At 42.1% G+C, this 27,549-nt stretch overlaps 2 protein-coding genes across 3 annotated transcripts in view; one reads left to right on the plus strand and one right to left on the minus strand.

The window, feature by feature from the left end:
- The window catches only part of LOC144721038 (uncharacterized), a 273,629-nt gene that overhangs the window by 214,174 nt on the left and 31,906 nt on the right, over positions 1 to 27,549 (plus strand). The window lies entirely within an intron of this gene.
- Positions 20,523 to 26,650, minus strand: LOC144721036 (neurexophilin-1-like). Of its 2 annotated transcripts, none has more exons than XM_078598332.1 (3): positions 26,563 to 26,650; positions 26,028 to 26,139; positions 20,523 to 23,085 (listed from the first exon to the last, which is right to left on the minus strand). In XM_078598332.1, the coding sequence occupies exons 2-3, from the start codon at positions 26,082 to 26,084 to the stop codon at positions 22,339 to 22,341; spliced, it is 804 nt and encodes a 267-aa protein (XP_078454458.1). In that variant the 5' UTR covers positions 26,085 to 26,139; positions 26,563 to 26,650; the 3' UTR covers positions 20,523 to 22,338. The 2 variants fall into 2 exon arrangements, with proteins under 2 accessions (XP_078454458.1, XP_078454457.1); XM_078598331.1 differs by having other exon boundaries at positions 26,498 to 26,642.

Here is a 27,549-nt window from a genome sequence, read left to right on the forward strand (position 1 = left end):
TCCAAGTCACATGACTCGAGTCCACATCTCATAGGTGGGACAAAGTCATTGTTATGCAAGTCCAAGTCGAGTCGCAAGTCATCAAATTCATGACTCGAGTCTGACTCGAGTCCAAGTCACATGACTCGAGTCCACACCTCTGGTCCATACCCTAACTTTTGCATGGATTAAATTCTGTGGTGTAATGAATTACATTGGTATTACTGTCCTAAATAGCTTTCATATTGCTGTTTGAAAGCTATACAAAATAGGCTGTGGTTACAATTAACTAGTAATGGTGCATAATTTCGTCAGGTTAATTAGATAAGAGTAAAGCGAATTCATAAGAGCTGGAAAAGAGTCACGGGGAAAGTGTAATATAAGGTAATATTTTTATAATTGCTCAATACAGCAGCTGTAAGGATGAGTACAATGGCCAATATAGGTACTGACCATTAAAATCAGCTGATGAATGACTATGCAACACTAATGGGCTCCAAATTGAACCGATTAGTGAAACAATAGCAGACAAGATGAGTGGCCAGTAAAATTACATTCCCACTATATCTTGGACCACATTGCTACCGGCATTTTCTCGTATGATGAGTATACATTGAATTGAATTCATGTATTATTTCTATACTGCGTGTGAAAAAATTCAACAATTGCCAACTTCATTCCTATTTTGCTCTGATCTCACCAAGCACGTGTCACGAAGCAGCTACAAAGGTGGAAGGGAAATAAATCAAAATGTGTTTGGTCATGGCAGCACCGAGGCCTAGAACTCTGCCACAAATGTAAATATGTCTGTGATGTGAAATAATCTGCAAAAGGACATTTGACATCTCGAGTATGTGTGAAAATACCATTCCATTTGCTGGCAATGGTACAGAAATATTCTCCCCTTGCTTTAATGCATTCACTTGGCTGCTCAAACATGGTCATGCATGCACGCACAGGTATGGTTGTGTTTATCTCTGCAATATGCATGTAGGAATGCATGCTTTCATGCACATGCTTTTGCATGTACATGCATTGGTGGAGCATTGCATGTAAATATGCAATACTGGCAGAGCCTTTCCAAAATACCACAACGTGGCCAATTGACTTAATGTCATTAAAGTATTCAAATGTGGCCTACCAAAGAGATATCCTATTGCCAAGTGCAATTGTAGGTTTTGCTGCATATGGATTATGGGATAGGTGTTTTCAGAGCCTGCACAATAGATAATCATCAGCGCATTCTTGTATTTCTATAAAGTGCATTATTGTATTTATATAAAGAGCAGCATTTTTAATAATCAATTAAACATTACTCAAAAGTTAAAACAGATGGTTAATTTTCCACAACACCTGTATACAAATACCATTAACAACGCATGTGCATAAATACAATCACAAGCATATATGCAATGTACTGGCAACTATTTTTACAAGGGTGTAATATTTAGTGGTGTTAATTGCATATACTGTACTGATACTAGAGGCAATAGAGTGATAATTAACTTTGTGCTGGTCTTACAAAAAAAGCAGGTGCCTCTAACTTCTAAACTTTCCTTGTGCCACACTGGTGGTTTGAATTCATGGAACAATCAGTTTTCATTCTAAACAATAGTCATTTTGAGAAGCATAAAGGGAACCTTCAAATGCAAACACAATGTTTTTCTGCCTATTTAATGGCCTAATTAAAACTATAATTTTGCCTTATTAGCCGGCTCTACTGTCTGTGAGCTTAAACAATTCAGGGAAATTGCACAATAGCTATAATTTTTTGTTCATGAATATGCACGTATGGTACACTTCTTTCGCAACGTATGAAGCCAACTGTGCTAAGTATGGATCATATCGTTAAAAAAAATGTGAAGGCCTCCAAGGAAATTGTTGTAATTCCACCCCGTTCCTCCATGGGAGAAAATGCATTAAAAAAGTCAATTACAATTTTTTTAAACGAATTTAACATAACCAGTTCAATGAAGCAAAATTCTGTACTTTAATTATGTTAGACTTTTACATTGAAACTAATTTGAAAGTTCCTTGAAGTAATGGATGATTAAGGAGCAGCAATGCTGAAAGAACAATCTTTCAGCATAATAAAAGCTAATCGGAAAATTAACGGGACATCGATGCTGTATTATAGCGGGATGTTTTCTTAACAGCGATTTTTTTAAAGTGGCGAAGGTTGCTATGAATTATTCTGAAAAAAATGTATAACAGGATGCAGGCCCAAATCATTGTCCATTGCCATATGATATTACAGGTAATTGTTGTAAGCTTGCAAATGATTTAAGTACATTGGCCCTGAAATTGTCATTACAATTATGCCAACAAAATTAATATTATGCTCATTTATTATATATTATTGTAAGATTTTTTACAACTCAATTGACGGTGTTTGTTGTGATAGAAAAAACACATGCTGTTGACTTTGTTATGAATGAGCAATTCCGGTTAGGTGGGACATACATGAGAAGTGCAGAATTATGTCCATGAAAAAAATACTACGAGTTGAGTAACTTCGTCTGTGTTTTACAATATGCACTCAACTATACTATAATGCCAACTAATACGTAGGGTTATGGCTGGAAGACGGGAGGAGGGAATGGGCGTTATTATACAAATTACGCCGCTTTTGACCTTAACGTCTCGCGTTTAATATTATGGCGAGTAATGTGTTAGCTCCCGGCACGAAATGCGTTAATGAAGTGATTGTAAAAACAGGATCAATGTACTGTTTTGTTGTGGTGTTTGGGAAGTGATGAACGACTATATCGCTCTTACGAGACCCACCCGCCCTTTTGCTAAGGCACACGCTGTAGCAGATTAAACAAGAGCGATATTGAGCTTGCCTGAATAATGTCTTGAGCCCAGGATTGATATCCTATGCAGTGAGGCAGTGCCTGCAAGCTGGGCTTATTCGAACCACTGGCAGGAAAGCCCAGTCTCAAGCTGAACATGGAAGACGACTGCTGTGTCGCGCAGCGCACATGCAACGGCTGACAGACAGTGTGCATGACGGCTACCATTTATTCATCATACATTGCTTGATTTGTATTGTTGCATAAGAAAGCTGTTCACTGCAGATACTGTCGTTTTTATATTTTGAGGCGTTAATTACTGTGCAACATTCTCACTTGCATTTCCACAAATTGTGCTTGAAGCTAAATATTTGTGTTTGCCCACTAATTTGCCCCTCCAATTAACAAAAACATACATTAAATGCAATTTTAATACATTTTTAGTGTACTGTGTAAAATGTAAATCGTCTGTGGTACATTTCTCCTGAAATTATGTAAGCAGCATTGCTACCTCACGGGTGTATTTCAATGGATTTGGAAATTACAAATGCAACTTTATTATTGTTCTGCTAATTTTATCGTCTCATTTTCTTCACTTTTTTAGAATTACAATCATATGATCTGGGGATTACTTTTCCTCTGCAGCAGGTGTTGGTGGAGAAATTTAAATGTCTTGATCATGATTTTTTGCATTAAAATATAATATTACACAGTGAGAGTATATTTAATAATTTCTATCGCCATGCATATTAAAATAAAAAAAATCGTCATATGAACATACACATGAAACAGATTTCCATTTAGCACGCATAGTTCACGTTTTCCAAGGCAAATGCTTTAAGAGGATCGATATTTCAAAGTGGACTTAAATGAAAACGCTTTAAATATATATTTTAAAATTTCAAAATGTTGTGTGATCACAAATGTACACGTTAAAAAACCCAACGATGTATTTTTGTGCATGGCAGTTCTGGATTGCCACACGATTGTTTGAAACACATTGGCACACATTCCCACGTCCGGGGCATTGACTGTCCTGTGCATTGATGGACAGACGAATGGACAGCCCTGACTGCCACCACTTCACACCCTCAGCAGCTCTTCTCCTTTCCACCTTTTCCCCAATCAAGTTCAGCCTCTCATCCATCCCTGACTCCTCCACATGTCTACTCTCACTCTCCCTCCCCCAGACCTCACGAAAAAAATGTGCCTGATGGCGCTGATGGAACGTTTTCATCCTGTATGAGCTTACTAAAAATCAACACTATTTTGCACAGGTATTTTCTTTAATCTTGGTTAATTCTACTTTTTTTATGCATTCATACACGGGTTGTCATCACCCGTGCTCCTCATTTTTGTGCATGTTTATTTTTACAATATATAGTATTTCATTTATCTTGGAAATTATCTTTTGAGTCTCAAGATCCATTTTCAGGAGAGTGCTACATTGGATGTTTGGCCAATGTTTTTTTTGGCGTGGGAGGCAACTGGGATAACTACAACAAGTCCCACACAAATAGGATAATGCCAAAAAATAATCATAGGAACTTGCCTGTTTATTGTCAATGACCTCTACTGCCCTACAAATTAGTGTTTCATACTGTGTGTTCTATATCTAATAGGGAGCGTGACGGCTCAGTTTGTGAGCTGGGCTTGCTGTAGCCGTCTACGCCGATACAAGTGGGCTCAGCAAGTGAGGCCCCAGAGCTTGGTTTTTTTTTAATACCAAGCCACGCGCTTTAAGGTGGAGATGACAACGGAAGCAGTCGCGCCTCAAGGGGTGAACATGGAAATGTGATTTGTAACCAATGGCATCCCTTGATTACTTTCAATTGCAGGCCTTTGTTATGTTTTCAATACCATAAAATCACAAAAACAACATTTATTAGCTTAAGTTAACCTAATCTATCTCAAACCTACACCACGCTTTTTTTTTAAACATATAAACGTTTTTCTTTGGAAGAAAATACGCTCCCGATACCGAGTCACACCAAGGAGGGTTTGGAAGAGGATTTTGGGTGGTGGGTGGGCTTACATATTATGAAAACTGATGATCTGGGCAATTGCGCTGATCCTGGAATGGTCCAGATCCATTCATGGGCTGGCAATTCCTGCAAGGGTAGTAGTCATGGAAACGTACCATCACACATCACATAATGAACATAATTCACCAACCAATCCCACTTTTCAAGCACTGGGTTGCAGACACGTGCTACTGTTCCCGAGTTGTTAATACTTGTTTTTTCTCATCATATTGTCATCAGCCAAGCTTTTGCAGTACTTTATGATGAAGGTATCCTCTCTAATCTATGATAATATGATCTTCCCTATTAGATGAAAATGTTGTGACCATACTCCTCCTGTGATGTTAAGCCACTAGTGTTGTATTTATTTTTGCTTTAAATTTCAGCACTAGTTTTGGCTATCGAGATGTTGACCCTTCCAGAAATGTATCCACTTGCCCTTCCTAATATCCTGTATTTGTGTTTGTTCACTGAGCCATTGTTTTTGATCTCCCAGTGTTAATGGACTCTTTGACCCCATTTTCACCTTCTCAGCTCTTGACCCCCTTCGGAGGGGTTTATAGTGAGAATGTCGTCCTACTGACACTGAGCATGTGCTGCTCAAAGCCATTGTAAGTGGGCCTGACTAATCATGAAGAGATGGTGTTTACACCACGTTTGACATATCATCATGTCCCAGTAATATTTCTGCACGCGAGTTCGACAAATGTTAAGACACTGTAACGTATTGACACATCCGTATCACCTGCCTCCTTTGTAGCCACACCATTGCATTTGTTTGCCACTACTAATATTGCTAATAAGCCATATTTGTTGACTGGAATAATGTTGTCAGCAAAATGTGGCTATTGAAGGGGCATAGCATGGATTACCAGAAACAAGATAAAATAATATGGACAACTCTGTGTGTGCGATTAATTTGCACGTAATTGGTAAGAACCAATTGAAATGCAATACCACATGAAGGCTTTTTCTATTTGAGTCCCACACACAAGATAGATATCTAAACCATGTTTTTTATTGCTCGTATATATTGTTTTAAAGTGTGGTATAGTTATCTATATTAAATTGTTAACTCAGTTACACGTTTTAAGTGGAATAATATAAAATGTATTACTGTACTCCCCAAATGACCAATTGACTCTTTTACATACTGTGTGTGGGGGGGGGGGGGTAAATCTTGCTGACTGTCATAATTTCAGATGCGTTGCCTCATCTACACAGAGTTGCTCATGGGAAATACATTAAAGAATGTTGCCGGCTGCCAATCGACTTACATACACCTGCGTAGCTATCGTGATGTCCAATTAAGGGCCGCACAGCAATGTGGAGAGTCCCACGCCGTTGGTTACATTTCAATTCAATCGACTACCAAATGGAGAAAGTGTGGGACACATCTCCGAGAACAAAACTTCAAATTGCCCAGACAAAACGCCGACTTCTCTTTGCTCTGTACGGCGTAGGCAGAACTCGGGGATTATAAAAGCAGCACGAAGCTATTGCAAGCGCACAGGGCGTCGCATCAACTGCTGTCGGGATCCTGACAAATGACGAGCGTCACATTTGGGGGGGGGGGGGCGGGCGAGCTCTGTGGAGACACGGCTTGGAAAATAAGTAACATTTTTCCTGTCAAAGCGAGATTGCTCGGGCTGTTTATGCTAAAAGGTGGTTTGACGTGCACAATTTAAATCGATGGGGGGGGGGGGTAGGGAGCTCACCGATCGGACGTCAGTCGCAGTGGCCGGTAATTAAACGTGCTCTGAAGAAGCTGCGTGCTCCTGGCAGGCGTGTATTCATCCACTGTAAATGCCGGCGCTAATGGAGGTGGGAAGCGGAGGACCGCTGTCGAACGAGTGGCTCAAAAGGGAGCACGCGTAGGCGCTCACCGCCCAGCGCAAGAGCGCACCTTGCCGCTAATGATTAGCGCGTTCACTCTGAAAAATGTGCCACCTGGTATTCGAGTGCAGCAGCCACTGTCTCGAAAATTAGCGCTCAGCGCTGTGCCGGACCCATTCATCAATGCGCTGCTTCATCAGCGTCCCGCTCGGGATAGATAATAAATATTCCTCAGTGGCACAGGTGGTTAATTATACAGAGAGCAGGCGGACCCATAACAAGCAGTGCCTGTCAACACCACTCATTAACTAATGCTTGGCATCAAGACGAATCCAGCAAATGTTTCAAGACCAATGCTCACTTTGTGACAAAGAGTCTGCAAACAAAGCCAAAGTGAAGATTCTGTGCTTTTTAATATTTCCCCCAGATTCATCCCGTTTGTGATTTCGGTGTCATGTCGTGCGATGAATAATCAATTTAGGCTTCTCGTAGAGCAGTGCAACCCATCGTGTTGGAGAATGGCCCACGGAAGCGGATGTTATAGAACCACCTCTGAGATCCATTTTGATCCACAGGGTAGGGGACATAATTGTCCCATTCGCTCTGTCAACAAGAGTTATGATAGTCACTTGACAGAGCTAGAATTTTTGTCTAATCTGGAATTTAGTCAAATTAATTGCAGAAACAAGTTTAATAAGATACTTTACGCATTTGTTGATAACTGAGCTGGGTCCTTGAGCTCACTACACTTGAAAACTCACTTTAATCGCAGGCCGCTGTCTGGATTTGAACTCAGGATTTCGGAGGTTTGTAATAAATGTTTTTTTCTTCATTGAGAATGTTTAACTTTGTAGAAACACAACTATATTTTATGAGTCAGAATAGATGCCAAGTATGTTATGTTTTATTGCACCTTTTATGTTTCCTACAGGGTGGCCCAAAAGGTAGGACACATAGGGTTATTTCATTCGCCACTGGCATTCAAATGTTGTAATTGTTTATTCTTTAAGTTCATATTTTATCTACTAGCTTTTTTGCCTGTCCAAGGACGGATGTATATTGCAGTAAATCTGAAATATACAATAGAAAAATTGTTCAGCTCATGATTATTAATGTAGAGTGACGTCACCCGCTAATGGTTATTGTGGAGGGGTGCGGCATGTGGAGTGACGTCACCCGCTCATGATTATTAATGAGGGAAGGGATGCGGCATGTGGAGTGCGCGACCTTCTTGTGCGTGAGTGTAAATTTCCACGTGGGCATGAAAATTAATGAAGGGGGGGCCTCTTTGACGTCACGCACGGATGTAGCAGTGTGCTACGTAGATACATTTTTTACCATCACTGTAAAGAAACGTCATATTTGAAGCGACTTTGCGTAATCAATTATTTAATTCAGCTCAACCTTCCTCTGCGTTAGTGTAAAAATTCACCCACTCATGAATATTAATGAGGGGGTGGGCCTCATGTGGAGTGACGTCACGTGGGGGTGGGCCTCATGTGGAGTGACGTCACGCGCGGGACGGACAGACATTTCTTGGTGATTTATTTGATCTATTATACTTATTCATATCTATGTTTATTCTTCCTGTTGGGCCACCTCAAATCTTACATTTACAAAACTCGACCAAGAACCCTGAATGGCGACAAAACATAACTAATGAATGTTCAAATATTACACCTGTCATCTTTTAAAAAAACGTCTTATATTAATGTGTTAAATTAATGCAGACATTCATGTTAATTGCAGTCAGTTTAAACATTTGTTAAGATAAATTAAATAACCCTATGTGATTTGTTAAAATAAATACAATAAAACCTTGGATTGCGAGTAACTTGGGCTGCGAGTGTTTTGCAAGACGAGCAATTTTTTTAAATAAATATTAATTTGATTAACGAGCGAGGTCTTGCAATACAAGTAGTACGTATACGCTTTGTCTGCCAAGCGTCACATGATCACAACTAATATACGAGACCTTTGATATACGAGTGCTTTGGATTACAAACACGTTTCCGGAAAAAATTATGCTCGCAATCCAAGGTGTTACTGTATAATCATATGTTTACTGACTTTTGGGCTACCCTGTTTAGTAGTAGTTTGTGTTTTAGTCATGGTGCACCTTTGTCAGATGTCATGCTGATCAGTCTTTACTAAAGTAATTCTGTTTTTTGGGGCATTCAAAGTTATACTGCAAACTGATTCGTCACTGTGAAGTTCACTATCTGTTAAAATATATCGGTTATAATTTGGTGGCAGTTGACCATTAGTTAACTTTGAAGACGGGTGTACATGCTCAAAGGACTTGAATAATTCCAATTCTTATGCTTGAATAATTGTAATGTTACAGTCAATCATTAGTAGATGTGTTGTGTCAGCGATTCAGAGACAAGGTTTGTAGGAGGCACCTTCTTTATTAAACAACTTTCACGGTCTCGTCCACACCACTCTCCACAGCCTAGCCTCTACACAACACGAGCCGTCTAACACTGACGGCGCTGACTGAGATAGCCAACTACTATCTTTCGTAGTGCAATATCTAGCGGAGACGAGACGACAGTGACGACGAGACGAGTCCACTCCCAGCACCGGCAGCCTCGAGCTCCCGCTCTCGTCTCCTTTTATGCTCCCAGCGCGGCCTGGCCCCGCCCTGACCGCTCCTCCCTTCTCGAACCCGCTAGCAGGTTCCAGGGGCCTCCAGATGGGGTCCTCCGTGACCCTTGCCCCAGTTCCTCCGCTCTGCCAACACACCGTGCACGCTCTCACCGGCGTGTGTGCTGTGTCTGTCCACCACAGTTGCCGCTGCTGTCCACCAGCTGGTGCTATTACGCTACAGATGTAAGAACAGCAATGGCTGTATAGCAATGGGTGTGGTCTACAGATAGAGCTGACCCACTCACTGGACTGTGCCTGGTTTTCATTATTGTGTGGAGCATTGAGTATTATGCCTCATGTGTATGCATTTCCTCTGGGCACTCCAATGTCTTCCCACATCTCCCTAATTTTAGTACAGGTATCGGTCAAACTTAGCAGAACCCTCCTGAAAAAATTGGTTTAAAACTCAGTGAGACTTTCCTGGGTAATAACACTTCATGTATTATTTGTCGAGTATCAAGTTGACGTTGCCAAAAAAGAAATCCACCATGCTGTTTCAAATATACACGTATATATGTTTAATCCTTGACTACTTCAAGCGACTTCAAATTCACCGAGCGTTGTTGCAAATCACTGAACAGAGCTTAATTGTAGCCAGAGCTGTCTGGGGTTAAGCTCCAGAAAATATTCGCCCGTTCACCACTCCCGGGGGGGGGGGGGGGGGGGGTTGGTCCACGGGGGTTGAGGTTTGGGGGACCCCAGAAAATATTCCATGACAAATTAAGCCCTGGGTGTGAATATGATATACAAATTCAAGTGTTGTTCCCGTGCTACCAATGCGGCCTCATAACTTACAAAGGGAGGTGTAATCAATTCTATAGTCAATGTAATTGGCACTGAACGTCAGAATCGATTCTAAAATGATTCTGCCTGGCTTAACCCAATTTATCTGGCAAATAAAGCATGTCTACAAAGGCCATAGCTGTATCGTATACGTTAATACATTGGTGTAGAGCTAGAAGTTGAGGGAATTATGTTTTCATCTTAAGTGACACTATTCTATAAAATAACTTGTAAATACTGTATGCTGTGTGCCATTGTGGTTTAAAGAATACATTCCTTATTACAGGTTTTTTTGGGTTAGATCGCGTCAATATATAAATGTGTTGTTAAACCCGCCACCACCCGACACAGCTAATTAGTAATGGTTGTCACGTTAATAGAACGTGCCACGTTTACGTGACAAACCATACTAATTGGCTGTGTTCGAATTATTCCAATTTGAACATCATAAAATGCGTATTTTTTCGTTCAAAACCGCCTCAATCCGAAATATATGAAAAACAAAAAATAAAGAACAATGTCTCTCGATTTAGTTGAATGTACTGTTTAACGCCCTATCAAACTAAAACAACCGCAATCTTATATTTTGAACGGTTTATGAATGACACGCACAAACCTGCTCATGGGGCACTTACAATCGAGATTTGGAGGGCCTTAAGTGAAAAATCTCAGATTTTCTGATGTTTCCTGTTGTTTGAATCTTAAAGGCTACCTATGTACCAAATGTGAGCTTTCTACCTTGTCGGGAAGTACCCTGGAGGTTTTTGAGACATCCATACGGATTAAGGTCCTTATTATTTATATAAATAACACTGGCCGCGCATGAGCGCAGGGTCCAACAGCGGGGGATGAGAGGATGGATGGGCCCTCGTTCAACGTAGATGTCATTATGCAGATGACGTCATTACGCAGATGTGCGCGGTGACGTCACCCACGCGCGCCAGCGAGGCAGCCAGGCAGCCCAGCCAGTAAATCTTTTTTTGTTTTTGTTTTATATTATGGCATTCATTTCGCATGTGTTTGATGATTCAGCAGCAGACCTTGGCAATCAGAATATTGTGAGTTCATATCCTGGTTGGGAGTTTGAATAAGCCCATGATCTCTCAAAAAAACACAACCACTTTGTTTAGAAGTCACCAGTAGTTGCCCTATGGGTTTCCTCGCCCCTGACATAGGGATGTGGAATTAATCACAGCTGGCTCAGGGGAGCAGTAAACAGATGATGAGCACCTCCTCAATGCTCATTTAAGAAGTGATATTTTATTTCTCAGCAAGGTGTGCATTAAAAGTGGTACACTGCACATCTAGTATTACCTATGTGCTTTTTTGTGTTAATGTGTATTCATGGCCATATTAGTAGACCATCTTCAAATTAACACAGATAGATGTTCAATAGAGGTGTATGATGCAAGTAGAGTTGCATCATATAATGCAAGTAGAGTTGCATCATAGTGTTCGTGATTGGGTGTGTATGTTTTGTTATTATACTACAGTGTAACCATTAATTCAAGGTACAGAAATATAATATTTCTTTGCCAGTTTCCTCGCATTTGTAATTTTAATTAACTCTGCTTTTGTGATAATGGTTGCGTTTTACATAATGCCCTTTTAAAATGTATAATTATTTATATTTAAATAAAGCACCATATGATTTATGTATCTTGGTGATGTCACAACATACCAGGTTTTTTTTTATTGCACGTTAATATGAGCAACAATATAAGCTTGCAGGTAAGAATATGATTAATAGCTAAATATGCAAATAATATTTGTGCACATAGTTGGTATTTCTGTACTATGAGCAAAATATTCGATGCACTCTTTCAGTGACATAATAACCTTGAAAGCTTAATTTAAAAGGGAATTTTTTGGCGCTTTTTTTCCAATAACTCTTTCCGAGCTCCACTAGAGGAAGATCGAGACAGTCTTACCAGAGTATGTGCGGCCTACTCTCTTGCTGGCCACACGTCTTGGAAGATGCAAAAATGCCTCTACTTTGCCCCACCACACACTATCGACTAACTTGTACTATGTTGAACTTATTTCGCACCGTATGTAGCCAACCATGCGAATTGGAGGTGTGCAATTGTGATGTACCCATTTCTACTGCTGGATGTACAGAGGCGGAGGGATTTAAGAAAATTGCCAATCGTTCCTACTGCAATACCAGTAGAACGATTGCAAGTTTAGTCTGCCAACCAATCCGGTGCGAAAGAAGTTCAACATACATACATTACACCACTCTTGGTGTATACTGCTGTGCCTTTCCAGTAAACGACGTCATATTTAAATATAGTATTTTCAACTACGACGAGAGTTTCAATTTTGGCATTAAAGTCAGTGACCATCCTGATTATAGAGCCAGTCTTTTGAATTAAACAATCTAAGTTGTGTTTATATGTGCGTGGTCTCGAAGCGGTCCTTTAAAAGCAGTATTATGGTGGAAAACATATATAGTGTAGTAAAGGGTGTTCTTTTTTTCCCCTTTTTCTACTAAGGATTTACCTTATTAATAAGCCGAAACAGAATGTCAAATGTGAAAATGATTGCTTGTGTGTTGCCGTGGGCGAAAGCACTCACACAATAATCCATTATAAATGGGTTTTTTTCTTTAGAAATATCCAATTTGTAAAATTTTACATTGATGTAGGCTGTTTTTTTGTTTGTTTAAAGCAGTATACGAACTCTATGTACAACCTATGCCTCTCGATGGTGTGTGCATTTCCTTGTTCATTTTCCTGTTGTGTGCCATGTTAATTGCAGTGTGTTACAGCGACACGATTTCAAGCATGGTCCTCGAAAGTGCTCGTGCCTGCTTCAAGAGAGTGCCCTTAATTTAGTCCATTATAGAGATGCTTTCACAAATGTCGGAGCCAATCAGGTGGTATTGTTTCTCGATGTTTACAGGCCTATATTGGATGCGTGTTGCACCACGAGTTGTAGTCCACCGCTGTGTGCTGATTGTCAGGGTCTTCATCCCAAGCACCGCACGAGAGCCGTACATTTCCCAAGCTGCTCGCTCGCTCGCTCTTCTCTGCACACTTCCGCTTAGGCATCTGCACGGTCATTATGGATTCGTTCGGAGGAAGAACGCCCGAGACATAATGTACAAAAAAGAGAAGCTGATTTACGTTTCGGTGGACAGGCGGTTTCTGCCGATATTTGAAGGAAAAACGGTCAAATAATACATTTTTTGGCAACTTACCGATTTTTATTACATTTTAAATTGATGGGAAATGGACTGCCATTACACAACCATGTGCAGCAGACCCAAAATGTGCCACTTTATTCTGGAAAAAATGCAGTTTTGATTATTGATGTTGCTCAAAACTTTGATTCCTAGTTGTAAAATGTATCACAATGACTTGTGTGTCAATGTTCCTGGCATTTCTTTTTTATATATATATGGTGCTCACATTCAATAGCCCTGAAAATGTACTGGACCAAAGAACACCTTTGACACGCGAACCGTCATTGAATTTGCAATCTCTCCTATGCACTGCAAAATTTGATCCTCATGGTCTTCCCCACGATTCTAAAGGTCATTTATTGATCGATGTTAAATGCATATTTATTCGTCGGCTTGCACTCAACCACTTTTCAGTCTCTCGCTTGTCAAATAGACGTTTGGCAATTGGTGAGAGACTGCGGTAGAAAGCAGAGGTGGGACAAAGTCATTGTTATGCAAGTCCAAGTCGAGTCGCAAGTCATCAAATTCATGACTCGAGTCTGACTCGAGTCCAAGTCACATGACTCGAGTCCACATCTCAGAGGTGGGACAAAGTCATTGTTATGCAAGTCCAAGTCGAGTCGCAAGTCATCAAATTCATGACTCGAGTCTGACTCGAGTCCAAGTCACATGACTCGAGTCCACATCTCAGAGGTGGGACAAAGTCATTGTTATGCAAGTCCAAGTCGAGTCGCAAGTCATCAAATTCATGACTCGAGTCTGACTCGAGTCCAAGTCACATGACTCGAGTCCACACCTCTGGTAGAAAGCATTTGGCCTCCCTTTGCCGACGTGTGAAATACAGCGCTTGCTGTAATTTCACTACACGGCGGATTCATTGAGAACACACGTACGTAGGACGTGAAGAAGACGAACAAAAGTTGTGGCAATTTGTGTGCGTGGAGGAGAGCGCAAAGGGAGGTGCAGCGCTAGTAGCCACAGGGAGTACGTCTGTCTCCACCTGATAAGGCCGCTGCTATTCTGCAGCAGCCCAGCCAAGGAATGTGCCCCACCAGTAACTAATTGTGCCCAGCAACGCCACTCCTCCCTTCTTTCCCTTGCTCACCCCCCCTCCCCCTTCAAGCCCGCATTATTATGAAAGCACATTACCCATTGACTTTGAATGCACGAGGTTTTTGTTGTCGTCGTTTCAAGAACTGGTGCTAAATTAAAATTACAGCGAGGATTTGTTTCATTATATTTTTTGACGGCTCGTAATATTATATTTGAAGCAGGTGTTGGTTTAATAACAAACGATTAAGTGTGTGCGTGTGTGCATGCGTTAGCGCGCACACTGAAAAAGCAGCGGTCGTACAGCGGTTAGGGCTACGCTGCGCTACGAACCCAGCCACCCAAGTTCGATTCCTGCTCACGGCCAACACCGGAGACGATTATCTGCACGGGTTTTGGGCCTCCCCTACGTCGACTCGGTCTCAAATGAGTACCTCGGGAGACAAAGGCGGCCGGGCGTGGTGCTGGCCACCCACCCCCTCGTGTGCCATACCCGCCTTCATGGTGCCACTAACAGCACTTTCCCCAACAGTCTGTTGAGGCTATAGAGGCGGGTGTCGTTGCCTTTGTGTACACGTGAATCCAGAGTGCGTCTTTGCGTTTCTAGACCATTTCGAATTATCCATCACGGCTGTTTCATCGCAACGGAGGCGACAAATGATGTTCTCCTGAGCGCATGGCCATACTGCACGTTGTTGCAAACACTCTGTACTGCCGCTTGCAATGGTTACGTCGAAGCAGTCCCTCCGGGGCTTACTGCCAGGGGGTTTAAGAGCAGGAGTTATTGAGTTAAGTCGACGGATGCAATTTAACGCAATGTGTGGCAGTTCCATGCATGTTTAGTCACAGCCCAGTGGCTGCGCGTTTCCATTTATGAATGTGTAGCGTCGCCCAGAGCTTGTGACCTTTTTTTTTTTACATTGGATAGAATAATTACAAGAGGTGAAATGGCATTTTGACCGTGTCATATTTTCATTTTTTTGGTTAAATATAAGACCCTTTGAGTGGTGGATTAATATGGGTGTACGTGAGGCATACGGGTATCGGGTATTTTCGAAGGCAGGAGGGAAATTGCTTTTCTATTATTATGCTAAATGGTACTCAGCATTCATAAAATAGGCCATTTTTTATTAGTTGTAATTAAATGAATAATGTACATTCAAATGGAAATTATTATTTTTTTCAGTTTAAATATACAGTTTCATTTCAGACCTAAATTCACAAGTGTTTCAGCTTGTGAAATGAGGGCAAGGTTTGACCTTGAACGCACACCACGGCAGAACGTATATAAATGTGGGAATTTCTTTGTTTGAACATATATTTTGCCAATGGGGTGGTGCGGTGGCAGTATTTAGCGCGCTTTGAAAGCGATGATAACCAATCCTGTCTTCCTTCGATTCCTTCATTTACCAACCCGCACTGACCAGCGTAGTGAAGTATGGTAAAAAAAAACATGATCGACATTGTGTTGAGGCGTGGTGAATAGAGAAATGGCTGCAAATGTATCTTGCGAATGCATTTTCATTTGCAAGGAGATTGGTTTATCAAGATGTATGTCAAATGCTAAATTGGCAATGTCTATCGACGAACATTTGCAATGTGTCAGAATATGAACCAGTTATACAAAAATCTGTTCCCAGTTACGCACTGTACAACTAACTCTGTTGCTTGTTTTTAGCTTACTCGTGCGAATGTCCCAAATTAAACGCTCGTACAGATTAAACTAAGTCAGTGTTACAGGGAAATGTCTACTTATTGCGAAGCACAGGGGGCGACTGCTGACACTGCTTCCTTTGGGTTCCCCGACGTTATAATGAGAGATGAGGACTGCATAATGAACACGGACTTATGTTAATAACCTTGCTCTTACGAGAGAGAGTGGTATGCTACTCTAGAGAAACATTTCTATTAAGGAGAATGTTCATCTTTACAACTTAAGATGTTTTTAATGTTTCATTTGATTACTGAAAGTTGGGTAAATTAAAAGTTCCATGGTTTGTCATGTCGATATTTTGTGTGTCGCATCCTATTTGTTAGAGGTCTACTGGCTATTTGCGACACTTCTGTTTTTAGGTGGAAATATTATCCCATACATATAGGGTACATACATTTTTTTGCTGAATCAGGATAGTAATTTAATTATTTATCCAGGAAAGCCACACCGAGTCATTAGACATTTCTTTATGAGGGTCCTGCTACATTGGGTTCATATTTTAAGATGTGGTCAGCCAATGAATGACGAGTTGTGTTTATTATACAAGTGGGAGGAAACCGGAGCCCCTGGAGAAAACTCACGTGCGCAAGGGGGCAACACTCTATCCCCAAACAGACGGAAACAGATGTTGACGAGTCCACACAGACGGAAACAGATGTTGAGGAGTCCACTTGCCGTACTGCTTTCTCCTGGCGAGCCAGGGTGTTATGGCACCTCGACGCACACAACAAGGGAGTTTCACAACATTCACGCGGTTATCCACCAACCCTCCGCAGTGATGCGTTCCAGGCGACGTGCGTAACCGCCACCACCACCCGGCTAAGAGTAATGGTTGAACGCTTTTGATCAGAACTGAAATACAGTAGCTAACTAATGCAACGATTTAATATAATGTACAGGATTGAAAACTTTTGCAAGTTTGTAAAGAGACAGAGGTTGGGGGGGTGGGGGGTCCGGAATAGCTTAAACTGCTTCACACGGACTACAAAAGCATCGTGCTAATTAGTAAACCGTAGTGTTGTTTGTACCCCTCATGTGCTGAGCAAGGGACAGCCTACTGAGTTCATTCATTTACGTTTCTCGGTTAGAATTCAGCTGATATATAACAAGATTTAAATATATATTTAATCTCTGAATGTGCTTGCGAAAAGGCAAATTTCACGTTTTACATTAAGTTGGACCCTTTATGCAGCTATTCAATGATTTTCCGATTTTTTGTTTAAAGTCAAATATAACAAATAGCTCAATCTGGATGCTTGTAGGGGATTAACGAAGTCATTTTAGAGCCCTGCGTTATAAGCCCAACAATCTGCATCCCGGCCATAGCTTAACGTCAGTGGGGAGTGAGATCCCAACCGATCTGGGTCTCCCCAACCCCCTCCACGTAGCTGCATTGACCACCAACAGTGAGGTGTGGTCAAAGCAACCCCCCCCCCCCCATAACGTACGCAACATAGGGAGGCTCTCATTTAGCAGTAGATCTACATTGCACAGTGAATGTTGTCAACCACCATCTATTCCAGAAAATCCATGCCAAACATGATTGCATCGACCCACACCGGGATAACTCAATGTTATAATTTCACTGAATCATAACCAAGTCGAATGCCAATGTGGGTTTTTTTCTATTCAGATGAGCACGGAACAGAGCTCAACTCTTGGGTACGGTCCCGAGCCAGTGGTGAAAAATCCATATTTCCCATTGTCAGGGTTAAATCCATCTGGGCAAGTTAATCATTAGGACCGCTGACTTTTCACGAAGTGGTACTCTTTTTGTTTGACCCTGGGGTGGCTGCATAGTTGAGGTTACTCCTGACTGAGACTTGAACTTCCAGGCCTTCCGTTTGCAAGCCTTATACTCGATCCACTTTGTCGTATAGCCAAATTGAAATTACACCAAAACATTCTACATGTCATACAGAATATACACCTACAATTGTCAATAATTACAAAAGGCATTCGTAGTTAGATATAATCAGATTCAGGAATATACATGTTTATAGCGAATTCTATAAACATGTAGATTTAATTTTTTAATTGCATTTCAAACAATGTTAAAATATAGGTTTTTCTTTAATATAGGGTAAATACATTGATTTAAAGTAATACAGGCAACCACCTAATTGTTATTTGCAGTTGTGAATAAATGTAACCGAAAGAATCATAACATACGCTCCTGTCAAAAGATAAATAAAAAATCCTTTATATTGAGAAAAGTTAAGTCATTTATTACAATGTTTCTCAGGTGTAGCCTTTTATGTAAGATACCTTGAATGCGAATTCTTAACTAAGAAATCATTGTTTCTATAATATTATTGCATTTTTTTTGCAATAATAATGCTCTTAATTCTACCAGGAAAGCACTACTGAATCTACGGACCATTTTTTTTATTCATGAGTGTTCTGCATTGGGATGTTTGTCCAATTCGATTACCGAGTATATGAGATGAAACTAGAGTACTAGGGGGAAAAAAACACATACATTAATATAAAATGGGCAACGCTCCATACAGATGGATTCAATGCACTTGCAATATTGAAATTTCCTGGCAACTTTGTGGCCCAGCATGGTGGGCAGTTTTAGTTGTGTTGTTTTGTGGTATAGCAACCCCTCACGTCAAAACCTTAATACATTCTATACGAGTCCAAGATACACTATAATGTTGGACAGATCGCATGCAAGTTAGCTTTAGACGTATTATAAGGATTTCACTGAAAAATGTCATCACTGTTTTAATGAGGCAATCATATACATGCCTCCTGGAAGCCTAAATGAAGTTCACTAAGGAGTTTATTTATTTATAAAATCCATACTCTATGGATATTTGTTCTTTTCTGTGATAATTTATTTGTAGTATAGTTATGTTTTGTTAATTTTCAGAGTTGTCATTGTATTAAATTCACAATACGGGGTCTGCACATTGTCATATTGCACCAGTTATAACAACTGCACTCCAATTGCCTCGGTCCACCAGACCTGCCACTGGGAATTTTAAAACCACATTACAGATTTTCTCACTGGGTCGAAATATAACCTAGTAATGGTTTTGTTTACAAGAAGAGATAAGATGTTGCTCCCTCCTCATCCATGCACAGCAGTGACCAAAAATGCATTAAATTAAGGCCGCGTATGTGCAATTCTCTTTGGGAGATGTTTCGTCAAGAGTTATTACGTTTGATTTATTGAAGCTTTACCTTGAAATGTGTTTACATTTTACTCAAGTCCACTCGGAAATGAATTGCACATTTTAGATTACAAAGAGAGGATCGACCCTACACACGAGAGGCAGTCAAAAGGGGCTTGAAAGATGAACACTTAAAATATGCACCCTCAATAGAAGCTTTTTTGTACAATATAATAACGCTTTAACATTAATTTTGAAAGGCTGCATGAAAACCTCGTGGAGTGTTTTTTTTTAGTTTGTGCTATTCTATGACATGATAAGTGCATAATCATGGTACTTTAACATCGAGCTTTGCATTACGGCAAATTGAATATTATTTTTTTCGATTAAATGTTGCACATTATATTCCTGGGTCTTACCTGCAGTCACGAAAGCTTTAAGTCAGTCACGAAAGCTTTAAGTCAAGATTTAAATGTTGCACGTTTCATTTGTGTTTATCCAAAAATATCAATGTATGTAGTAAATAACATAGCCCCACACAAGCACTTTGTAAATTTTAAAATAAAAAATGCTGAAAAGAGAGTAAACTATTTACACAACAACCCACGGTTACCTGATTATGGGGCAATACATCTAATAGTCAAAGACTTATAGGTAGTCATGATTGTGCTAACTCGTAATCCATCGCTCCAGTGAATGTTGGGTACATATTCCAATACTGTGGTCATACTCCCATTGATGCTACACATCACGTACAGAAATGGCATTGCACACATTACCGACAATGTGTTAGATTGACAGCCACTGATGCTGGACAATGTGACAGCCAGATGGCACCCTGTCCTGCTCCACCTTATTATTTGCTCCCATGTGCTTTCCTTGCTGATGTGAAAGACCAAAACCCATAAGAGATCCCTCCCTGGTTTTGATCATCCACAAAGCTCATGGTCCACTCTACACCGCATCGGCACAAACCATGGCATACGCGGATACCTGATGCACACGTGGAAAATTAGAAACTCTCCAATGTGCGACTGTGGTCATCCAGAACAGACCATACAACATTTAACAACGCAATGCCCAATCCACAAATACGAAGGATATATTACAGGGATACACTGCGTTGCTCCTGACTCGGTTATCTGGCTTGATCACCTGAATGTGAAATCGTAGTTGTTACTTTGCATCTACATCAGCCATACAAAAGAAGAAGAAGCTGATGGAACAGCCTGTTATTAAGCACACGCCTTCGTGTCGTTGGCTTAGTCCCAGCAGGAGATTATTTTGCATTAAAATGAACGAGCCTGGGCAAAGCGTGCAAGTGCCATAAATAATGAGAAGAGACTGATAGCAATCACTCAACACCTCATGAACGAAACCAAGTCATTTATATGTTGTTTACTGTAAGATGAAATTTAAACACATTGCACAGCAACATTTTAAAACTCAAGGTAAGTCTCAGCGGTTCCAATGGTGAGCCATTTGTTGGTCGAGGCAGAAACTTCAATCGCCAGGGCTATTTCTGTCGTTCGGAATAAAAACAAAAAAAAGAGTTCTCAGACCTGGATCTGACACACGCGTGAATGGCAACAGACCATGAGTGACAAGTTCAACCATGGACATGTGCCGTGACCTGAAGGGGAGGAGGAATGCTGCTGAGGTGGACCTACTCTGGGCACCAAGGCTGGTCGATGAATAATGCATTGCTCAGTCTTGATTTGAAGCTTTCGTGACTGCAGGAATCCTTACTCTTTGGCTCTTTCGGTAAAGTCACGTAGGTAGAAATAATGTAATAAAAAAAAATAAAACCAAAAAATAATATCGCGACGTTTCGATCGCAACACAAGCGGTCGTGCTCAGGCGGAAACAAATATATAATAACGTCGAAAGTGTTTTATTATATTTTATTTTTTATACCTATGTGACTTTACCGAAAGAACCAAAGAGTAGAGAATGCATTGCTCACCTCCGAGTGTCTGAAAATCAACGTGCCTGCCCTACCACAAGCCAAAGACTACGACCGTGTATCACCGCAGTTAGCCAGTTGAGATGTCTTGGAAAATAATATCTCCAGGGGAATGTGCTGTTGTTGTTATGTAGAGTTGTATTTTTGGATGTGTGTGCGCATGTTCACGGGGAGCAGTACAAATGTTTTGAGAATGGGATATTGTCTCACCACAGACTTGTTTTATTTCACTATCTTTAAATTACATCTCATTTTTAAAATTGCTTCGACTGCCCCCCTAGGTGTCCTATATGTGTATATATATATAATTGCATGACACTCTGCAAATTAATTAGCATTAACTTCATTAATCTAGCTTTGTAAATAATAAAATATATAAATGCAAGGGCATTTGCTATATAAATAAACAGTTTTAACTATACATAGACCTTTACAAAGTTGTTTGGCATGTATTGGTCGAAAACGAGGCATTGATTAGAACACTGTAAATGTTAATACGACCAACAAGTGCACACAATGTGGCTGATTTCTAACAAAAGAATGTAATGGCCAAGTGGTAACATGAACACTTGTTGATAATTAAAACACAGATAGAATGCCCGAGATTACTCTTTGTAAAACAATAGCAGTTTTAAATAAATAAATGCATGATATTTCGGTCATATTTAATTTCAAAAATCAAATCGCAAAATACGGCAATTAAATCTGACGATTAGTAAGTGTATACTTTTAAAGTTTCACAAACAGCCACAGTCAATTTCGATACGTCTGGTATACCAGACATGGCAACTTATTACCTCTCGAGGAAGTTCCAACGCTCAATAATGCAAAAGATTGACGAGTAATTATGATGAATACTTACACAATCACAGTGGTAACAGTAATACAGGATTTTTTTTATTATTATTCTGCGTGTCCAGTTGGTTAAGCTCTGCTCAATGAGGCTGCTTCCACATACAGTATCGTATACACCTTAAAATGTCCAAATAATAATCATACCTTTTTAAATACTATCTTTGGGAAATGGTTTACCATTTAACATATATGGCAGATTAACCAAATAAATATTGTCGCTTTGATTAAAAGGAATAAACTACTCTGACACTGGTTCACATTTACGATCAAAACTTAATATTTACAAATTGTACAATACTATGTGTCTATATTCACAATAAGAGAGTCAAGAATAAAGCAGATGCGCGGCGCTACGTGGCGGATGGGAGGTCATCCTGATGGGTAGTACGGGGTGTCGCTATGGTAATTGTAGTCGGGACACACCTTCTGCACCAGCTTGTAGTCCGTGCTGTAAAAAACGATGTAGATGCAGATGACCTTAAAGGGCTTGGAGCAGAGCCAGGACACGTGGCTCTGGATCTGCTCCTGGGAGCAGCTCTTGGACGGGTCGTAATTGCAGGGCACGTTCTTCTTAGCACGGTCCACCTTCTCGTACTCTATCCGACAGTTGAAGGTCTTGGAGTCTTTGGCTTCGATCACAGACTGCTGCGGGGGATCGAATTCGACCGCCTTGGTGGGCGGCACGAGGCTCACGGACACGTTTCCCTGGCCGGTCGAGTTGTGCCGAAAGTACACGCTGAACGTGCCGTTGCCATGGTCAACAATCTTGCCCGTGATGAGGAGGTTGAGCTTCAGCGTTTTGATGTTGGAGTGAAAGTCTCCCCAGCCGAACATCTTCTTGAACTTCCCCGTTTTGACAATGGGCCTCCGTTTCGTCCTCGAGTGTGGCAGAAAGTGCCCCTTGCGATGGGAGCCGTGCAGCCACGAGAGGCCCGATGGGGCGACGACAGCCGCGGTCTCCCCCGAGCCGTTGCCTTCGACGAGCAGCTGAGATTTGGAGAGGAGCCGAGTCAATTTGGTGATGACCACCGACGTAGAAATGTTGGATTCAAAGCGCTGTCCCTCGACGTCATTTGATCCAGGTTTTGCAGACGAGAGGTTTCGGGTGCATATCATCTGAGGGTATAAATGACACGGGGCAACAATATTCTTACACGCATGTGAGCACGTGTTACATTGGTGGCGAATGCATCACACTTACACCGATGCCGACACCGTTTTATTCCTGCATAGGATTTCGCGGGTTGCCGCTGCATTAGCTCTTCAAAATGTGTTTTCATGTTTGTTCAGCGCGGGGTGTCCCACGTGCTGTTTTGCGCCACATGTTGGACGCTTCTTCAGGAACTGCATATTCAGTTCCTGAAGAATGTTGAAGGAGGTCGCAGCACGTGGAACAAAACGTCGAGGCATCGTGCCCAACAGCGAGCAGGTACAGCCCAAAGAGCATGATCGGAGAACGAATTCGTTAAAATATAAGACGAAAAAAACTACAGCCAGACCACTAGATATACATCTGTCTGATCTGCTGGAATGGGTTCACTTATAGAAACGCACCACGGGGTTGATTTAACGTTTCATCGTATATATATGCAGCATGGACAATGTTAATAACATGGTACTTAAAAACCAGTCGTAATATTGTTAAGATTGGATTGAAGATTAATCTTGAGAAGATGTACATGGTATAGAATGAGTGCAACTGGCAATTGGTGTTCTGTGTTAAAGACTGGTCTTATGTGTTGGATTTGCACCCTAGATTGTATTACCCCACTCTTGCAGCACGTGCATCTTTGCCAAACACGTAAAATAAAGTTGCATAACTTGATGTGCAACGATTGACCTTGAATGCATGTTACCCTAGAATTGTTTCATTACTTAATTGAATCTGTAAAATATATGCTACGTGGGGGCATGCAATCTTGGCCATTATGTCAAATATATTGCAACTGTAATGAGAGCAAAAATAAAATACTGAATGGCGACCCGATTTATTTCTCGACATTTGATCATCTTGATGTAAACATAACAAAACGGTTTTCAAATATACACGTGAGCACCGATACACTTTATTACACCCATCATTTGATACTTGAGTGCGCGTGAAAAACACAAATCTTACAGAGTAATCTTTGAAATATACACGTTAAATTAATCCAGTGCTTTGGTAAGTAAGCTTTCCTTTAACGTTGCCGCCTCTTTTTATATTTTCCTATCGATCACAACAAGAGCAAAAAAGATAAGCATCCTTGTTCAATAATACATGCCGCAGTCCCATTTATCACGGGGAGATCTGAATATACGAGTTATGTATCATATTTTCCTCTCTCGCTCCCTCTCCAAAACGGAGAAAGCGCCATAAAACAAGCTTCTCCCTAAAGGCTTGCCAAAGAGTTGCAATAAATCCACGAAGCAAGCGACAGGGCCAGTCGTGGCGGGCATCAATCGTGGGTGCGAATGGGATGAGATCCTAGGCGGGCGGTGACCCTGGACCCGGAGGTCACGAACGGAGCGGCCGTCCATCAGAGAGGCGAGGGTCTGCCGGCGTGCCGTGAGATACCTCGACACCAGCACAGGAGCTCGTTATTCATCGGCACGGTCCAGCCTGCTTAGTCCATTTGGTGACCCACCGGGGTGGTCCGCCTGCCGCTTGGCGAGGGCATTTAACGTCAGAAGTCATCCGCGTGCTCTCGCTCTCCGACTCTCTTGGACTCTCTCCGTCTCTCCCTGGCTCTGCGTCTCTCTCTCTGTCTCTGTGTCTCTATGTATGATACATAAGCACCTGAAGGACCATTTTGTCAGTTTGAGTGCATGACTGAGACGCACCGATTTTAGTGATTTTTTGGCATTGCAAGCGACGAGACGTTGGCACGTTTTTGTACAAAAAAAATCTGATGGGAAAAAAAAATGCTACATTCTCCAACACGCGAAGCTCGCTCCGTGTCTTTCAAGTTGCCCTTACGCAGTTTTTTTACCTAAGTAAACCACACGACCCATTTATAAAGAAGCGTGACTTTAATTTTGTAAGCCGTTTTAACTCATGCAAGTCGATTAACCTCCACAGGGATCTGCCTCAGGTGTCACGTAGCGCATCTGGTTTGGCATGATATGGATTCGCTCCCCTCCCTATCTGTACGACTCGTGGTGCATCAATGCTGGGGTTGAAAAAAGAGAATACCAAAATTGCTATGGATTTCTCCCCCCCCCCACCCCTTTTTAAGTTAAAACACAACGATTGTACATTAAAGAATGTAATCTACAGCGCCGTGTGCGCCTATTGGCCCGCGCGCCTCGCTTGTGCCGCTCCAGTCAGGCTACACGCGTCTCCACTCGGAACACATTCCCCGACATCGCTCTCAGAAACGTTGCCTTCAAATGCAAAACAAGAGCGCATTTAATAATTCACCTTAATGCCCCTCCGATACGGCGCTAAAAACGTCCGCGGCGCACACACGCGCGCCTTACTCCGCACATGATCGCAGGCAAAGTGTCTCTTTACAAAAACAAAGAGAGAGAACGCGCGCGCGCTTTGCCACGAGCTGCCGTATGCACGCGCGCGCGCACGCGCGGTCATCGACGCACGGGCGATGTTCACATCTTGCATGTCGCGGGGCGAGTCGCGGCAAACCGCAGAGTTCGACTTTGCGAGTCGCATTTACGCGACTCGGGGGAACTAAAAGGCGCAACGGTGCCGCGTGCCGTCGAGAGCTTTTCGCGCTTATGAAGGCGGGCGACGCGTGCAACGAGGTGCGCGTGCGTGTCCTCCCGACAGTAAACAAAACGGGAAGACTGGACCCGCTTGAAACCTTAACAATTTCCCCCCCGAGCAAATGTAAACTCTTTCGCGCAGCGCCGCGACCAGCAAAGACGTCGCACCGTCCCCGCGTGTGTTGCCCGCAAAGCGCGTAGCTCGCGTTCCCGTGCGTCAAATCGAATACTTCTTATAGCCAGCGCTAATGCTAAATCGATACGGGATCTGGCTTAAGCGGAGGATTTGGCCACACGGAGGAATAACGGCGAGTGTCCCACGCGGGCACTCGCAACGCAGCGCAAGTACTTACAGGATGCAGGCTGCAGTGCAGGAGGATGGTGATGTAGCAGTAGATCGGCCGGGTCATCTTCACTCACTTTTCAGGGGAAATCCCCCACGTCCCAGCGCTGCGTGTGTCCCAGCTGTGGAGGAGCCGCGCGTGTGTTCGGACATGAGCGAGAGAGCACGAAACGGGAACTCGAGCACAATCGAGGAGATGCGCGTAAAAGGAGAGAGGAGGGAGAGGAAAAAAGCCTCAAACTTATAGATGAGAAAAGAGATTAAAAGCCAGATAATCTGGCAAAACAGCAAAGCAATCTCATCATACTGTCGCTGCCAGGGTGCGGCGGGTTCCCGATTAAATCTGATCAACGGGGGTAATGAAGTCTTCTCTTCACCCGAGTCTCAAAGCAGAGACTTCTCGTAGCACCGCGCTCCTAGAGACCATGATCAGCTGTGCGCGGGATGGAAATGTTGGATGGGGAGCGGGGAGAGGATTACATATTCATTGCGCCTTCACATCCCTCTTAAGAGCGCGCCGTCAAAACGCGCTGCAACCACGCAACTGTTTCAATTCAGCTCGCCCAGGGTAACCATGATCGACCCCGCCGTGATGGGTACTTGAATCGACGCCGCTGTTGTTTTAACCAGGACAACTGGTTTGGGGCGCACGTGGCTTTTTAGAGGCTGAATATGAGGTGACGTCAGCCCTTTTCGCGGGGATCCGTGCGTTGAGCAATCCATTACAACACACACACACAAAGTTACAAGGACGTCATGTGCCGAAATAAGGCGTGCATTTCGCGTCTGCTCGCCGTTTTTCGGTGTATTTTTTGCTGCATTAAATACACCCCCCCCCGCAATTGCGCGTGGCCATGCTTATTTAACAATCGGACATCGAGACGCATTTGCTTCGTGCCGTTGTTGTGGAATATTAATTGACTTGCGCTGTGGAGTTTGTTTGTTTTTGCGCACGCGTTAAGCACTAATAATTTAATGATGACCAAGTTGGCAGCAGACGTTTAACCGTGGGGAGCAACGTCCTAAAACCGATGAGCAATGTGTTCACACCAGGAGAATGTTCTATTGACAAGAACACACGGACATCTACGCCACTTCCAGTTTTTTTTAATAACAACAATATTTACAGTGCAACATCAGAGGCGTCACACACGAGTTCAAGTTTGCTGACATTCACTTTTGATTCGTATAATTTTTTTTTGGTAATGTGGGATAACAGTTTATTTTCTCCTCCTTTCCATTTCTTCTTAAAGCACCATCCATCCCTCGTCATGATCTCTCTGCTGCAGTCCATCTCTCGGGTTATTCGCACAAACATCTCGCAGCGTCATCCTTCGCATGCGCGTTTCAAACAGCGTAACGTTCCCCTGGACATCAATGCGAATTGGAGTATTGCGATGCAAGCGCGTGCTAAAGTGATCATACAATCACCGAGAACATTACAACATATTCCAGGGTTTTTTTTAAAGGTTCTCTCGCAACGTTAAATGTTACAGAGAAGTCGTGTCATCGCTTCGCGCGCGCACGGCAGA

Source organism: Lampetra planeri, chromosome 10 (assembly GCF_965212315.1).
Source record: "Lampetra planeri chromosome 10, kcLamPlan1.2.h2, whole genome shotgun sequence".
NCBI classification, from domain to species: Eukaryota; Metazoa; Chordata; class Hyperoartia; order Petromyzontiformes; family Petromyzontidae; genus Lampetra; species Lampetra planeri.

What these genes read in the sequence shown, in the direction of transcription:
- LOC144721036 (XM_078598332.1), bottom strand. Translation starts at nt 26,084, where the DNA reads ATGACCCGGCCGATCTACTGCTACATCACCATCCTCCTGCACTGCAGC. An exon ending in TGCACTGCAGCCTGCATCCT is followed by an intron (nt 23,086 to 26,027) that starts GTAAGTACTTGC and finishes TTATACCCTCAG; the next exon opens with ATGATATGCACCCGAAACCT.